This window comes from Spermophilus citellus (genome assembly GCF_964194105.1).
Source record: "Spermophilus citellus genome assembly, chromosome: 17".
Taxonomy (NCBI): Eukaryota; Metazoa; Chordata; class Mammalia; order Rodentia; family Sciuridae; genus Spermophilus; species Spermophilus citellus.
This window is the reverse complement of record NC_138199.1, coordinates 37,631,042-37,649,135: the sequence shown is the minus strand read 5'-3', so window position 1 is coordinate 37,649,135 and position 18,094 is coordinate 37,631,042. Positions and strand designations below refer to the sequence as shown.

At 43.1% G+C, this 18,094-nt stretch overlaps 1 protein-coding gene across 1 annotated transcript; it reads left to right on the top strand.

The window, feature by feature from the left end:
- Window positions 1-2,647: 2,647 nt before the first annotated feature.
- On the top strand, window positions 2,648-14,595 carry HEATR9 (HEAT repeat containing 9; the record flags this gene model as incomplete). Its single annotated transcript, XM_081271745.1, has 15 exons — window positions 2,648-2,735; window positions 3,954-4,003; window positions 5,335-5,516; window positions 5,763-5,889; window positions 6,097-6,153; window positions 6,348-6,404; window positions 7,276-7,333; window positions 7,715-7,845; window positions 10,974-11,156; window positions 11,551-11,643; window positions 11,748-11,867; window positions 12,851-12,924; window positions 13,500-13,551; window positions 13,970-14,056; window positions 14,245-14,595. 15 exons carry the CDS (start codon window positions 2,648-2,650, stop codon window positions 14,593-14,595), a joined length of 1,710 nt encoding a protein of 569 aa, XP_081127871.1.
- Window positions 14,596-18,094: the final 3,499 nt, after the last annotated feature.

The window sequence follows — 18,094 nt, the reverse complement described above, 5'->3', positions numbered from 1 at the left end:
ACACTCAGGAAACTCATCAGTGACTCATCAATACTATTTCCTAATATAGGATCCATCATCAGATTCCCCTTATTGTCTCAAATAATGTCCTTTATAGCTATTTTTTAAAAATATTTATTTTCTAGTCATAGTTGGACACAATACCTTTATTTTATTTATTTATTTTTATATGGTGCTAAGGATCAATCCCAGGGCCTCATACATGCGAGGCGAGTGCTCTACCTCTGAGCCACAACCTCAGCCCCTGTTTATAGCTATTTTTTAAGATTAAGGATCCAACACTAACACACCACAAGGAGCGAGAAGAATAGAAGTTCAGTGGATTAGACAAAGGAGAATGAAGGGAAGGGAGAGGGACAGGAATAGGAAAGACAGCGGAACGAATCTGATATGACTTTCCCATGTACACATATGAATACAGTGAATTGCTGCATCATGTACAACCACAAGACTGGGATCCTAATTAGAAATAGATAATCTCCATGTATGTAAAAATGTGTCAAAATGTACTCTCCTGTCATGCTAACTAAAAAGAACAAATTTTTGAAAAGAAAATTTCACTAATGGAAAAAAACTCAGGGTACAATGAAGTACACGGTGGATTTAGCTTTCATGTCTTTTTGGTGTCTTTAAGCATAGTTTTTTCATTTTTAAAAAATATGTTTTAGTTGTCAGTGGACCTTTATTTTATTTATGTTTATGTGGTGCCGAGAAATGAACCCAGTGCCTCACACATGCTAGGCAAGTGCTCTATCACTGAGCCACCATCCCAGCCCCCTATTATTTTCATTTTTAAGATACTGATAGTTTTTAGTTCTCATCAGATTTTTTTCCCAGTACTAAGGATTGAACTCAATGCCTTGTGCATACTAGGCAAGCACTCTACTATTGAGCCACACCCCCGGTCCCAGATTAGATGTTTGTAGAATGTTTCTTAATTTGGGCTTGCCTGATTATTTCCTCATAATTAGATTGAGGTTAAAACATTTTTGGTAGGAATACTATGGGTGATGCTGTCTTTCTTAATATATTATATCAAAGTACTTCATGCCAGTTTTCTGGTGATATTAAGTCTGATGGCTTGGTAACCCATGTACTCTTGCTACAATGGGCTGCCTGCTGTGTGCCAGGCACTGTGGTAGGCACTGAGGGTGGGGTGGGGAGACCAGAATAAAGAGGTGCATAGTCACAAGTCACCATCCTCACCTTTAGGCAGCTGGCAGTCCAGTGAGAACTGTGAACAGATTAAACATGATAAACACAGAAACAGAAGCAACTGTACAAAAGGCTGTGGTGACACTTAGGTGGAAGAATTACATCACTGAGTGGGCGGGACCAGGAGCCAGGGGAGGAGACTTCAGAGATGAGATAACTTTTTTTTTTAGTACTGAGGATTGAACCCACAGGCATGCTATCACTCAGATATGTCCCCAGCCCTTTTAATTTTTATTTATTTTTTTAATATTTATTTTTTAGAAGTACAATACCTTTATTTTGTTTATTTATTTTTATGTGGTGCTGAGGATCAAACCCCAGGCCTTGCACGTGCTAGACAAGCGCTCTACCGCTGAGTCATAATCCCAGCTCCTAATTTTAATTTTTAAATGCCTCAGTTCCTACGCTCAGGTTTAAGTTGCCAAGGCTCCCCTTGAATTTGGCCTTGAATCCTCCTGCCTCAGCCTTCCAAGTACCTGGGATTATAGACATAGGTTATCATGCCTGGCTAAAATGAGGGAATGTTTATATGGAATTCGAAAGACTTGAGTCAAGTTTAACAGGTAGAAAAGGAAGGGAAAGGAGTGATAGGTAGTGGGAAAAGCATATGCAAAAGTGGGAGGCAGGAAAAACAGATCTTTGATATTCTTTTTGCTTGTTTGTTTGTTAATCAGACTTAATATCACCAGAAAACTGGGGAATGAATCCACTTTATCACTGAACTACATCCCCAGCACTTTTTTTTTTTTTTTGTACTGGGGATTGAACTCAGGGGCACTTTACCACTAAGTTACATGCCCAGACTTTTTATTTTTTGAGACAGGGTCTCATTAAATTGCTTAGAGCCTCGCTTAGTTGCTGAGGCTGGCCTTGAATTTAGATCTCCTTCCTCAGTCTCCTCAGTCAGTGGGATTATAGGTATGCACCACAACGCCCTGCTTGTACTATCTCTTGCAACCAAGAAGGGGAGTGTGTATATAAAAGGGGTTGTCCATCACCACATCTTCCTAATGGCATATCCTGAGAACAACCCCTGCCCCTAATGTGGACTTACTTGAGTCCAACAGTTCATCAAATACTTTGATTTTCTTTTTTAATTTATGCCTCGCCACAGACCTGGTAGTTAACCAGACAAGCATAACTTTTCCACTTTTCAGATGAGGAAAGTTAAGCTCAGGTAGATCAAGTAACCAGTTCAGTCCACAGGCCAATAGATGCCAGGAGTGGGGCTCAAGAATGGAACTTGAGGGTTCTATTTACCAAGGCGATCTGGTTGCTAACACTTGGAAACTTCTACCTCCAAAATCTGGACACCTCAATGATCCTTCTTGTTCCAGAGGATAGGTCTTCTCCAGTTGTGCCACCATTCCCCCACAGCCCTGAATTTCCGACTGCCCCCCAAGGTTGCCCCTAACCCCACCAGGAGAAGAAGATGGCCTATGTAAAATCAGCTGATAGCTCTGAAATCACCAGGTCAATGCTCAGGTACCCATGGCTGAAGGATACATACTATACCAAAGGTGAGGCTGGAATGAACAGGAATAGAGTCAGGGACAGGAGCCTGAAAAGGCAAGGTTATCTGGCTCCCAGTTCCAGGCAGGGCACTAAGTTCAGCAAATCCACTAGAAAGGTCAAGGCAGGCCCCTGGACATATTGATGGCTCCCCCACAGCCCTCAAGGTAAGTCTCTAGCTCTGCAGCAGGATTTACAGGATCCTCTTAATTTGGGACACCTGTGTGTCTCCCCAGCTTCTGCTCCCACATCTGCACCCTGCTCTCCACCCCAACTCTCACACCTCCAAGTCTTCACATAAGGTGTTCCCTGTGTGTTCCAACACTATTTCCCCTGCTCTATATGGCTAACTCTTACTTGTATGAAGACTGATTGTGTATAAATCTCCTCTGGAGACCTTCCCAGATCCTCCCAGCCAGGTTAGGTGAGATGCCTGTGAGTTTATCACCTATATCTGTCTCCATACTTGTTTCTCTCTGTTAATGACTAAGAAACATTTCTGTTTCCTTCATTCTCAAAATGTGGTCCCAGGAGCAACAGCAGCATCATCTTACTAGAAATGCCAATTATCAGAGCCCACCCCAAATCCAGTGAATCAGAGACAAAGAGTCCCAGAAATTATACTAAACGTCCCAGAAATCTGTGTTTGAAAAAAAGCTCTCCAAGTGATTCTCGACACATTTGTTTGAAAAACGGAAGGAGCCAATAGTTTTTACCCTTAACTGAATATTTGAATCATCTGGGGAGCATCCTAAAATGCCTAGGCCCTTTTCCCACAGTATCTGATTCAGTTAGTCTTATGTAGGGTCTAGCTATGCTCAAAGTCCCCCCAAATAACTCTACTATGCAGCCAAGATTAAGAATACCCTGCTAGTTTCTTAAATTTCAGTTATATAGGAATCACCTAGAATCTTGTCAAAATGAAAATTCTGACTCAGCAGGTCTAAGGTGGAACCTGAGATTGAGCAATTATGAGAAGCTCCCAGGCTTTGGCACTGCTGCCATTCCACAGACCACATGTTGAGTAGCACAGTACTATGAGAGTAAGACTGTGAGCCCCCTTAAGGGCAGTAATTATGCCTTACTTACTTACCTTCCTGGTATCTGGCAAAATACCTGATGCTAGCATTCACTAAGTACTTAATGAACAAATGCCTGAATTAATGATTCTTGAGTCCACTTTGCACCTGCTGTCTTATTACCATGCACTCTTATCCTCTTGCCAGAACTCAAAGAAGCCATGACTCATGCTCTGCTGCCCTTGTCCTACTACCAGGTAAGACCTCTAATTTTTGCTACTCCAGGAGATGTGTCAAAGCACAGGGACAGCAAACTACTCCTTTCCATGAAAATCAGTTCACAGAAGCCTGACACTCTTAGATGAGTCACTTTCTTCTTTGAGCCTCAGGAGCTTCCTCTGTCACAGATCAGCCCCCCTGCACACCTGTTGTAGAGTTGCTAAGTCACAAAATCTATAAGGCCCATGCTATGCAGGGAGTGCTTACTAATGGGAGTCTTTTTTATTGGTTAACATGGGGATTTTTTTTATACAAAATGCCCAGTTAAGTTTAAATTTCAGATAAACAATGAATGGTTTTTAAGTATAAATATGTTCAAAATTTCCAAATATTTCATTGATTACCTAAAATCCAGGTTGAACCTGAGCTTGACATTTGGGTTTTTGTTGTTGCTTTTGTTTGTTTTGCTTATTCTTTGCTAAATCTGGAAACCCTGCTCACCATAAGTCAGTGCTCCATTTTCTGAAATCATGACAATCAGTTAAAAACCTCTGACTGAAGTTTCCTTTCCCTGTTGCACAGAGAGATCTGTTGTAAATATAGGAGGGCTTGAGAAGAGACAAGGATGGATCCCAGACAAACCCTTGGAGAAAGTCCTTGCCCCACCCCAAAACCCCACTACAATGGAGCTAGAGTTACTGTTAAGAGCTGGGAGTGTGCTCAGTGGTAAGAGCACCTGTGTGGCATGCATGAGGCCCTGGGCTCCATCCCAGTACTGCAGGAACACGTACTGTACACACACACACACACACACACACACACACACACACACCCAAAGTTAAGAGCTAGATTATCTGAAGAAAGTCTGCTTTCCTAACTAACCTATTATGTTCATGAAGGCAGGAAAGATGACCGCATCCCTAGCAGATAGCAGATATTCAATAAATATCTGAATGATCAGTAGTCTATCTTTTCCCCAACTCTTGCCCTTTCATGTCCCTGACCAAATAACCCTTTCAAAATGCTTTAAGATCCCCAAATAACCAAACTGTATTCAGATCAACTTATAGGTTGCTTTGCAAACTGGTCCTTCTTTGTTCTTCAAGACAACCTCAAGAGGGGAACAGAAGAACAAGGATTATTAGCTCCATTTTATAGATGAGAGGTCTGAGACCTTGGCAAGGTGAAATAACTTGCCCAAGTCATGAAGCGGGTTAGGAGATAGCTGTAACTCCAGCCCAGGTGGGAGACTAGAGGGTGTCTCTCTCACCCCATCCTCTTCTCCTCTACTCTCCCCTTCCCAGACCCCAGAACTCAAGTAAAAGTCTGGGGGGGCCCCTCTGACTACTCTGCCACTGACACCTTTCAGTCACCAAAGGAAGAGTTTCCCCTAAAACCGGAGTGCTGGAGGCAGCACAAGGGCAAGCTGAACTTAATTCCTTCCTGCTACTCCAAGAAGTTTGAAATGTACACACACTGGCTCACCGTGTATGACCGGCAAAAGGAGCGGGAGAATGAGAAGATGTTACGGAAAATGAGAGACAACGCTAGGTGTGGGTTTTTTTTTTTTTTGTACTTTTCACATCTAAGAAAGAGAAGAAGGGCAAAAACAGGGAAGGCCTGGGGGTCAGGAGGCAGCAAATCTGCCTACAGGTCCCAGAGAGGACCTGGGGTAGATATCACTGTCTTTCTCTGGTCTGAACTCTGAGCTGGACTGAGTCCCTGTGGTAGAGCTGGAGTTGTGACTTGAGGAAAGAGCAAGGGAAACCAAGGATACTTGTGCAATTTCTCATACAGGTATCTCAAAGAGGGCACCCACATCCCAAACTGTTATCCCACCATGAGTAAGTTGGCTACAAGATACCAGGTGGGATCCAGACCCTTCGAACCTATCACTGACCCCCAGAAGTGGCAGAGATTAAAGGTTAGGACCCTTGTGGGAAGGAGAATGGGGAGACTCCCTCCAGGTGGGTGCCTCTACTTTGGGCTCACACAATCCTTTAGTGCTCAGTCCTTGCCTGCTTGTGCAGAGGGTGGAGGGGGATTCGAGGGGAGATTGGTTGAACTCCTTTCATTAGAAGTTCTTTATCTTTCTCTTTCTTCCTTTCCACTGCCTGGCTTGGATGGGCAGGAACTTACAGAAATGCTGAAATCTCCGAGAGAGGATGAGCAGTTCTATGCAGCACATGTGAGGAGTGGCAAGGGTGGAGGAGGGTTGTTTCGGGTAGAACTTGGCTGAGCTGGAAAGCCAAAAGCAGCTGGAGGTGAATGGTGGGTTTGGAGATAGTGTTCCAAGTGTAAATTCCAGCTGTGTCCAAAAGACAGGAACTCTGGGAGGTGGTGGCTAAGCTCTCTTCCCTTTCCTCCAACCTCTTTCTGCAGGCTCTGGGGTGCCTGGGCAGCAGAGACAAGTTTGTCATGGAGGCACTATGGCAGGTGGTGAGTCTTGGGGCTGCATGGAGTTCAAAAAAGAAGGAAACAGGGTCTGAAATGTGCAGAGGGTATGCACACAGACACAAGACAAGACTCCCCAGGGTGCCAGACTGATAGGTCACATCCAGTGGGGAAAGAGTTACCATGCCCTTAGTTCCTTAAAGAGCAGCTTGAAGAAAGGGGAAATCTAACCTCCTTGCTCTAACAGAAAAGATGGTACACTGAAAAGCCAAGAACTGGGGCTGAGCTCATTCTCTACCTTAACTGAAACAATACTCCAGGCCTGTATCAATTTACACCTAGGAGCAAGTGTTCTAATCCATAATCTCATTTAAATTCTACAACATTAGGAATAGTTTTTAGTATCTAACTTTCTAATAAGAAAGTAAAAGCTGGGCTGGGGATGTGGCTCAAGTGGTAGCGGGCTCGCCTGGCATGCGTGCGGCCCGGGTTCGATCCTCAGCACCACATACCAACAAAGATGTTGTGTCCGCCGAGAACTAAAAAATAAATGTTAAAAATTCTCTTTCTCTCTCTCTCTCTCTCTCTCTCTCTCTCTCTCTCTCTCTCTCTCCCCCCTCACTCTCTCTTTAAAAAAAAAAAAAAAAAAAGAAAGTAAAAGCTCTGAGAATCCAAGGGTTTTTAATGAAAGCCAAGTGGCTGCTAGATACCAGATAGAGATCTGAATAAAAGTCTAACTCATGGGTTCAGGGTTCCTTGCATTGCACCATTCTGTTTGAACCCTATTTCAGCACACACAGGTCACTCTCTAGGTCTGTTTCTTCTTTGGTAAAATTGAGAAGTTAAACTGACATGATCCCTAAAGTCTGACATTCCATCACTTGATGCTATTTCTACCACCTGTTTCTTAAATCAGGCCCACTCTGGTAAAAAGAAAGTGAAGTATGAGGCCTATCGAACCCTGGCCATCCTAGGTGAGTCTGATCTCTCCCTGGGCAGGGGGCTGGGGGAGGTGCAAAAGTGCAGCTACTTTCTCTTTGGGTAAGGGCAGAAGGGAGTGGAATGTGCACCCTCTCCAACCTAGCATTTGGCAGGGTCTGGAAACTATCCTAGGTGCTGTTGAGCAGAGAGAGGAAGGTGGAGGGAAAAGGGAGAATGGATTGAAGAGGAAAAGGAGAGCTTCTGGAACTGTGTTCATGCTCAGACAGCTGCTCAGGTGTCCTGGGAAAATGGGCAGCACCTTGAAACCCAGTACCGGGAACATCTGTCTAGAGAATACAGAGGAGTTCAATGGGTCCTTGAAAGAGGAGCGGTCCTGGCAGTTCTGCCCTGACTTGAGAACCCTCCCCGTCCAGGTTGCTTGAATAAGCATGTGATCCAGGCTTTCATCAAAGAGTTGAAGGGGAAAAATGAGGGTCGAAGGATGGAGACGCTGATGGGCCTACGAGCAGCTCTGAACTCCTGGGCTGCCGTCCCTAAAGACAAGGTGATTGGGAGGAGAGTCTGTAACTGGTGCAGAGCAGGTCAAGGTAAATGACCCGTTTGGCTGGGGTTTGGGACAGGAAGGTGACCTACCCTTCAGATTAATAAAGCATTGTGCTTGTGGAGTCCCCTCTAGAGCTGAACAGAAGCATATGGCTTGTCCACTTGCCAATCAGACAACCTCTGAAAAGCCAGCTTTCAGAGCCACAGTTTGTTCATCTTTAAAATGGAGATAGTTATTATCTTGTGGCATTGTTGGAAAAATTACGTGACATAACATATCATGCCTAATTATAATGCCTGTGTTCTTTAAATGGTTAACCACCAAGCCAGTTGTGGTGGTGCCCACTTGTAATCCCAGCGACTCTGGAGCCTGAGGCAGGAGGATCCCAAGTTCAAGGCCAGCCTTAGCAATTTAACAAGACCCTGTCTCAAAATAAAAAAAAAAAAATTAAAAGGACTATGGAACTACTATGTAGTTATTTAGTTATATAGTTATGTACTAATTATAATGCTCTCAAAAAAAAAAAGCAAACTCTAAATGGTAACCATTATTGTTATCTCTAAAAAAAACCTATTAGAGCAAAACCTCTGTCCATAGGGGACAAGAACCCAACTGAGTTCTCTTGACACTTCTCTCAGTTTGTTTTTGTCCCCTCGCCACCTCCTTTTAGAGTCCTCTTCCTTTGACTCTACCACTGCTTAATATGAAAGAAAATCCTTCATTCATCCATTTATTGAGCAAATATATATTACATAGTTTCCATATGCCAGGCACTAACATAAGCCCTTAAGATACATCAGCAAACCAAATAGGATCCCTGCTCTTGTGGATCTTACACTCTAGTGGAGGGAGACATAAGATAACCAAAAAAATTAGAAAATTACATAGTATGTCAGGTGACAAGTGCAATGGAAAAAAATTATATAACAGGGGGAGGGTCACCAGGAATGTCAAACAGAGATGGAGATGGGATGAAATTTAAACATAATAAGGAAGGTCTCCTTTGGAAGGTCTCCTTTAGAATGTCCATTTGAACAAAGACGTGAAGAAGGTAAGGGGGTTAGCCTTACAGGTATCTGAGGGAAGGCATGCTGAACATAAGAGGGCCAGTAGGTGAGGACAGGAGTGTATTTGCTGAGGTCTGGGATCAGCAAGGCTAGTGGGGCATAATTGAAATAGGAATTCAGAGGGCAATAGGAAGAGAAGTTCAGGTCAGAGAAGTTAAAACAGGAGGCTAGACTGTCTGTGGCTTTTTGGGCTACTTTAAGTACTTGGGAGGTTTTTGAGCAGAGCTGTAACAAGATCTAATTTACGTTTTAAAAGGTTTACTCTGACTGAAACTGAAACAATCCTGGTAAGATATAATGGTGGCTTGGACCATGGTAGTCACAGTGGAGTTATTAAGAAATGATGAAGTTCAAGATGTAAGTAAAACTCTTTTGGACTGGACATGAGCTCCAGTGAGGAAATCAGGGTAAAGCCAAGATTTTGGGCCTAGTAACTAAAGGGACAAAATTGCCATCAATTAAGGTTAAGGGAATTCCCAGACAACAGGTCTGGAGGTAACAGCCAAAGTCCAGTTTGAGATGACTTTTGGTAGCTCCAAGGAAGATGGTAAGTAAATGATTGGATAAGTATAATTTGGAGTTTGGGAGAGAAGTCTGAACTAGAGAAGGAAGTTGGGATTTGTAAGCATACAGATGGCACTCAACATCACTAAACTACATGAGATTTTTAAGACCAAAACTCCAGTTTGGAGCATTCCAATGTTACGAGGTCAGAGAAAAGTAGAAGGAATCAGTAACTATTGAGAAATACCCAATGAAGTTGGATGACAAACCCAAAGGGTGGAATTCTGAAAATCAAGTGAAAGAACATATGTCAAGGAAGAACCTTATCAGGAAATGTAAGCACTGAGGATTGATATGTGAATATAACAATGTGGGCATCACTGATTGTCTTAACTGAATCATTTTCATGGTGCAATAGTGGTAAATGACTGATTACAGTGGATTTAAGAGAGGTTGGGCAGAAAGAAATGTGATAAGTCTCAATGCTGAGGATAATGATCCATTAATTAGGAAATGATTTTGAAGAGAGTGAGAAGAGTTGTTGCAGCTGTGTCTTTGAGTGGGTGAGAGGGGATGAGATCTGGTATAGTTCATAGCAAAGAGCAGAAAGAAAGAGGAAGTGAGATGGAGGTGGTGGTAGGTATATTTGGAACTCCCTTTCTAGATGCTTTTATTTTCTTAGTGAAGTAGGAAGCAGAGCCATCAGCTGAGAGTGAAATAGAGGAAAAATGTTAGAGGCTCCAGAGGAAAAAGTGTGAATTAAAATAAAGGAAAAGAGAATTGCCTTAAGAAAAACTATAATTATTGATTTTTGAAAAATAGATCTACCTAAGGTTTGTGCTCACACATGTAGCAAGATGAATCATGACTATTTTTCTCCAGAAAGTGCAGACACAGAGTAAGTGAGAAGCTGGATGTGACTAGCATCAAGGTTCTGTCAAGGGAGTATAATGAAACAAGAGTGGGTAAAGAAGTTGAGGGTGAGTCAGGGTAATGACTGTAGCAGAACCATGGAATTCAAGCTGGGTAGAGGGAAGAGGAGGAGCAGTTAAAAGGTGGCAGGCTCAGGGGATCATTAGTCCTTTGTGGAACCAAACCATGGTTGGCATTGGGAAGTGAACTGGAAAAACAGGAGGTGATGCTCAGAGAGTGGTATCCATGAAATGGAGATGATGGAGAAGTTGCTGGGACAGGTGATAATTAAGTTTCTCTGTGGTATGATTGGCTGAGGAAGAGGGAGGAGGTATTGGAGGAGAGCCATTAGATCAATTACATGTATGTATTTTTTTAAATACCAGGAATTAAGATAGCTGAAGTATTAAAGAAGTAACAGTCATTCCTTCTACAAGATAAAGTCAGGAAGAAATCAGGAGATATGACCTAAAAGCAATTAGGTGGCAGCAAAAATAAGGTAAAGTGGATGAAATAATGTAGTGGCATGAAATTCATTTTAGAGAGAAAGGAGAATGGTTTGAATAAGCCCTTTTATAAAGCATGAAGCCTGACTGAAGACATAGCATCTCCAACTGTCCATTTCAACTACTATCTCCTTTTCAGAGGATTCAAATCGGAGATGAAGAAACTCTAGTGGATGTGCTGCAGACAGTGATAAAGAATTCATCACATGAAGCAGCCCTGGAGGCAGCCTTGTGCTTAGGTTTCCTGAGGCCTTGCAGCCAAATGGCCCAAGAGTTTTTGCTGGAGTGCCTGGGCCAAAGGCCCAAGACCCAACAGATGAAGGTGTGAAAGGAAGGAGGCTGGACTCTGAGGAGCACTGGGGAAAGAGAGACCACTACTTACTTGGGTGGCATTGGGTCCTGTCATACTCATCCCAAGAAAATATGCTTTGGCTGGAAGCACAGAAGGGGCCTCTGTGTGTTTATGAAGATATTTTTTGCTTAAGTATAGGATTATGTGGACGTATAAATGTGCACATCTTTGTATATTTGATATGTATGAGAGCTCATTTATGTATGTGCACTAAGTGTAAACACGAACTTGTGTTTTCACTCAAGAGGTAAAGAGACAGAAGGAACAGACCTGTTCCCCACCAGCTCTAGGCTGAGCCCCCAAATCCATCTGGCCATTCAGATACTTGTAGGTATACACTTGGATACCCTGCCCCACCTCACAGGCACTTAGGATACTGGTCAAGGTGATGCATGTACACTCAGCGGCAGTCATCACGGCCATTCTGGATCAGCTATGTTCTGCTGTTATCCTTGAGGTGAGCTCTGGGCTACCCTCTACTCTTCTTTCCTCAGCATTTGGACAGGGTGGGATGATGAGAAGTGGGACCTATCTTCCATACCTCCCCACCCCTGCCCCCAGGACCGCTTTGAAGCTATCCAGATGCTCAGAATCATTGGGTTGGAAAAGATCCAGGCACATGGACTAGAGGAAATCACATTTGACCTGCTCAAGAGGAAGACACATAATGAACCCTTCCATGTGAGATTACAGCTCCCAAGCCCAGGTTGCCCAAACCTGTCTCCTCTCCCTTCTCTGCAGACCTTAGCTTCCACACCAGCCCCACTCATCTTAACCCACTCTGTTCCCCTAACACCACCATGTTTTCAAACCACCTTGTCTTTCACTAAGACAATCCGCAGCTCAAAGTGCCCTGAATCATCCCTCCCTTACATAGAGAAGCAAGGTTTAAAAAAAAAAAATCTTGCCTCATACTATAAACTCCGTTTTCTTCCACCTATTAAAATGCTGTTGCTCTTTCAAGACCTTTCCAAATGACACCTCCTACGGGAAGCTTTCCCAAATCACCAAATTCAGCCTTGCCATTTTCTATGTTCTTTTACTTTTTATCAATACTATCGCTTGCTACAGAGCCAGCACTCCTGTAAACATTTTTCTAAAATGTAGATCCCATTGTCACAGCTTTGCATAAAACTTTTTCTTGGTGCCCTCACGCTGACTTACTTTGTTCCACAACTGGAGCCCTGCCTACCTGTCTAGCTTCATTTCTCACCCGGATGTCCCTCAGAGACATATGAACAACCATGTCCTGATTTCCACGTAATGTCCCAGTGTAATTACTCTGAAGAATCTCAGTTTGGTCACCTCACTGGTCTGAACTATTTTCAGCTCTCTGTCCTCTCTGCACTTTTCTGGCCTCCAGACTTTTGCACAAACACCCCGCTCTGGCTAAGTCCCACTTACCCTTCAAGTTTCAGCTGAGGCATCACCTCCTCCTCCAGGGGAGATTTTCCTTGTACCCAACACTGAATCACACATCCTCCGTGTGCACCTATGCAGTACTGCAACTGCCTATTTGCTTGTCTGCTTCCTTCACCAGACTCTGCACTCAAGGCAGGGACAGTACATAGCAAAATGGAAGTGTTCAATAAAGATTTGTGCAGTACTTTAATGCACAACCCTGCATTCCCTCTTTTTGCTGTTCCACTTTGATCCCTCTGCAGGCTGTGAGGCAGGCTGTGGCTGAAGCTATAGAAGACCTCAAGATGAAGCCTATGATGCTGAACTTGATGGAGGAGTGAGTGGCCTGGGCTGGGAGCTGCCAGAGACAAATCCTATGCTGTGGAAAGGGAATTGAGGGTTTGGCTGAGAACCTTGCCTATGCTGCTGGTTAAATCATACTTTGACCCTGGAAGTTTTGTTCATCTGTGAAAAGAGGCCAATAATACTACTCAGGATTGCAGTAAAGCTCAAATTAATGTAACTTGAAAGCAACTTTTAAAAAGTATTCCTGGGGCTGGGGATGTGGCTCAAGCGGTAACGCGCTCGCCTGGCATGCACGGGGCGCTGGGTTTGATCCTCAGCACCACATAAAAATAAAATAAAGATGTTGTGTCCACCAAAAACTGAAAAATAAATATTAAAAAAAAGTATTCCTGGATAGATGTGAGTCCTGATCATAGGAAGTGCCTTGTGGCAAACTATCGTACCTACTTTCCCTCTTCCAGTGCCTTTCCTGACCTGAGAAATGAGAGGGAAATTAAATTAGCATCACACATCAGCATTAGACCCAACTCACTCTGGGCCTGAGAAGCAGCCAAACTACCTCCCATTCTCCCTCTTAATTGGACATTTTTACTCCCTTCTGCACAGGCAACTGATGGATCCAAATCCTGCTGCACGCCAAGAAGCAGTCATTTCTCTGGTAAAGTGGGCTCTGCTTCTCTGACCCAATTCCTGAGATATGTGGAGGGCAGGGGGCATGGGTGATTGAGCAGTCATGAAGGGAAAGAAATGGCTCTCAAGTTTGGGGAGGTTAATTTTAGAATCCTAACCCTCTCTCATGAGAACTTTTTCTTTAGGTTTGGAGATGGATAGGATAAGGGACAAGAGATGAGTGTTACTGGATATTGTAGAAATTGTCTCAACTCTTCCTCGTAAATAATGGGAATTAGAACCTTATGCAGTGGCTCAAAAGGCAAAGAAGGGGTTATCTCAGCTGGGAAACATCATCTCCTCCTCTCTCTAGGACACAGGGTCATCCCAGAGGGACTAGAATAGGAAAGAGGAATGGGCACCTTCCCAGGGCTGGCTATTTAGGCAGTCTCACTTGCCTCTGCCAGGGCGTCCTGGGGATCCGTGGTTCACAAGTGTTCTACTTGCTCTTGGACATGTTAGACACGGAAGAGAACCAGGCTATGAAGAAAAGCGTAAGATATCCCTGCTACTTTCTAATCTTTTCTCCCCTTCCTCCAAATCTCACAAAGGGGGTAAGTTCTCAGACACTGTCCTTGAGGCCATAGTGGCCTGTGGCTAGTTTCCCCTCTCTTGGGTAATCCCTCCCCTTCCAACCTGAGTCCAAATTCAGCTAGCCCTGTCAGTTTTTGTTTCAATGCAGCTACAAGAAACATTAATTGTTTGTGCCTCAACTGATCCCTGGATCCAAAACATGCTGAACAACAAGGTTTTCTATGTCTATGAGGCACCTAAGACCAATGAGAAGGCAAAGCCTACAAGATTCTGGAAGGAACCTGAGAAGCCAGAAGAGTTAAATATTCAAGATTTTCGACTTGCTAAGTTGAACCCTTTGCTTATTGCAAAGTCCATCTCCAAGACAGATCAGAAGAAAAAATTGCACGCTTTTCCACCCTGTTTCCCTAAACCACAAAAAGAAACGCCAAAGATCACAGGCCCCTGGGAGCCAGGGATTAGGAAACAGTTGAGAATCCTTGCTCAATCCTCCAAATAGATCAGTTCTTTGGGCCTAACCCCATTCTCTCCCTGAGGATGACTCCCGTGCTTCCCTGAAGAAAACAATCCATACATCTTTCCTGAATAAAGGAATATCTCTATACCTACCACATCTCTCTGAATCACCATTGCTGTTTCTTCATCAGAGGTTGCATAGAACATACATCTTCTCACTCTTGGTAAGGGGTTCTTTCCATGTAGCCAATCACATGTCCTTTCATCAAGGAAAGAGGGAAGGACAGACCCACAACTTCTCTGGGCCAGCCTGCCTCCCTAAACCAAGTCCTTGTCTGTTTGATGATAAAGCTAGAGAATTGAGTGTCTGCCTAAAGAGGGATGCTGAGGGAAATGTAGGAGAAAATGCTAGGAGGCTTAGTTCTTGGACCATTTCTTCTTTCTAACTCCCCCGACCCTAGCTCACTAAGGTGTCTAGGACATACTTAAGCTTTAATCAGCGTCAACCAATCTTTTTGCAGCACCTACTTGCTAAGTACATTGCTAGTTTTTATTGACCTCAGAGTCATTCCCTTCGAGACCCTATTTACTCTGTAAAACAGATTTAGTTTTCCCCTTATTTCTACTAGTTTCAGTTTTCCTTTGCCAAAAGGACCAACCACATCAGTCCCAACAAGCCACCACCCCTTTCAAGAAGGGAAAGTCCAGACTTTGAAGTTAGACAAATCTGAAATTTAATCCTAAGGCCCATGACTTAATAGATCTTTGACTTTGGAAGAGTTATTTAACATTTCTGATATGGTTTTGCCACCTATAAATTGAAGAAAATCATGCCTATTACCTTAGAGAACACCTATGAAGATTAATATAAAGACTAACAGTGCCTGGCATTACATGGTAAACACTCAAATATGAACTTCCTTTTCTTTCTTCAGTGGTGTCACATGAGTCTGTCTCCTGTCATTCCTGTTACTTCCCAATCGTAATGAAATGATCTCATAGGAAATCAAGTTCTTCTCGCCAAGCAGAGGTCAAATGGGTGCTCTCTTCCACTTTACAACAACCCAGGCTCTAGAGAAGATCAAACAGTTATTCTGAATTTAGTATATTATGTTGTCCAGCTTTATCTCCCAATCTGCCCCACCACTACTAGATTCGTGTCTTGCCTTGGGGTTTTAAGTAAAAACTCAAAGTGTGGTTTTGCTATTCTGGAGTATAAGCAGCACTGCCTGGGGACCCCTCTAATAGAGCAGCACAAAGTCCAAAGATAGAGAAGTCTTCCTGTCTTGCCTACCCTGTAGTTTAATAAACTTGTCTCAGCCTCAACAGGCTGTAGGTGAATCCATGGCCTTATTAACCATGTTATAGGGTCTCAATGTCTACAAAATCCTCCTTAGATGCCTCTAATCTTTCCTCTGCATTTGTGGGTATCTTTAGGATGTCTTACCACTCAGCCAGATACCAGTCTCTGGCCAGAGGCACCAAAATCCTAATTTTACCAATCCTCACCATAAGACTTTAGACAAGAGTGAACATAAACCACTTCACAAAACATTGGCTATTTGGTTCATCACAAATGTACCAGAGCCTTCCCAGTACCAAAGTTACCTAGATCAAAAACACTTGGAGCCGGGAACAGTGGCACACGCTTGTAATCTCAGTGGCTCAGGAGGCTGAGACAGGAGGATCACGAGTTCAAAGTCAACCTCAGCAACGGCGAGGGGCTAAGCAACTCATTGAGACCCTGTCTCTAAATAAAATACAAAATAGGAATGGGGATGTGGCTCAGTAGTAAGTGCCCCTGAGTTCAATCCCCAGTACTCACCTAAAAAAAGAAAAAAAAAAAACCTTAGAAGCAAACTTAATTCAAGCAATGTCCCCTTCTTTAGGAGTCCAAAGATACCCAATCATCTCAACCATTAAGATCTACTGGGACTAATCCTTACACACCATACAAAATGTTAAGCCCACTCCAGCCTTCTTCTCTATCCTGTCTCAAATGCTCCCTCTGATGGCCACCTGGAGGCATCTACACCTCCATATCCCTCTTTCTCAAATATTCTCATCTCTTTGCTGTACTTGATATCTTGTTCTCTTGACCAGGCTTCTTCCTGAAATCTCAGATGATGTTCATTTTTTTACATTCTTTCAATGTCACCACTATCCTTTACCTTAATCTGAAAATCAATCAGTGCTTCTCTGAGGGGCCTACCCTCCAACCAACTATACCATCCTCTGGTCCACTTACCCATTTCCTCTTTCATTGCCTGACCTCGATCTTGGCATCTCCCTAATGCCATTCCTCTGAACAAGCCCCTCAGCCCTTGATCTCAATGACAAGGACTTTTCCTTTTCATTCACTTCAGCCACTTCCATAGCCACACCTACCTTGTCATCCTCAGAAATTGCTTAATCTCCCAAATTTTAAACACCCTACTCTTCTTGATCCAAACCTTCAATCTGTCCAGTTCTTATTATACCTACTCTTACTATACCTACTATAAATTCTTGGAATATCATATAACATTAAGGTCTTGACAATCTTACTACTTTCACTTACTTTTTTTCCTCCTACTCTGCCTGAACCCCACTCATCAACCATTCTGACCCCAGCAACTCTGACCAGTAAAACACGTACACTGCTTTTCAAAGCTGGAGAAAAAATTACATATCCGTACAGAATGGTACTGCCACATACTTCCCTCCTGCTTTAAGTTACCTAGCAATTTCATGGGTTCCTAGCTATAACATTTCCCCATTTCCCACTGGTTATTTCAAGCCTTCTTTCTATCCTCACATCTCTTATAGTCTCTTCAAACTTTCCATATCACTTCCCTCAGACTTTTAGCAGACCATTGTACTTTGTCATCAGAAGGGGGCGGGGGAACGGACATCAGATGGAATTTCCTCAAATTCCTGCCGCCTCAGCTATAAACATCCTTATGTATAGAGTAAAAAGGACAGGTTGTAAAGCCAGATGCATGGATTAGAAATTAGCTGTTATTTACTGGATATTTGATCTTGGGCAAGTTGCTTCACTTTTTAGTGCCTCTGTTCCTCACTGCACCCTCTGGAAAGTCCCTTTCTAATAACAATCCAAATCATTTATAGTATCTACTTCTTCTGTGAAATGTATCCTACACCTTCTGGCCTCATAACATTGTTGAATTAAATAAATTAATAAGACATAAACTACTTAGAGCAGTGAGAGGCACAGAGTAAATTCCTAATAAATGTTAGTCATTTGTTATTATTATCAGCATCTGAACCTATCCCCACCTCTAATTACAATGGAAAATACATTCTCTTCTAAGGTAAACGCTCTGCCATGGTTGTAGATGCTACTCCTTCAAAGAGTTTGAACGCCGATTATCTTCACTTCCTTCCATTCTCACCCATCTTAAGAATAATTTTTCACCAGCCCCTATTCCTATCTAGCTGCTGACTCCTCTCATATCACCCCACCTCTAACCACTCTTAGTTGTCCACATTACCTGTCTCCATTTCTCTAATTTCTATTATTCATCTCATTTTAGTTTGGA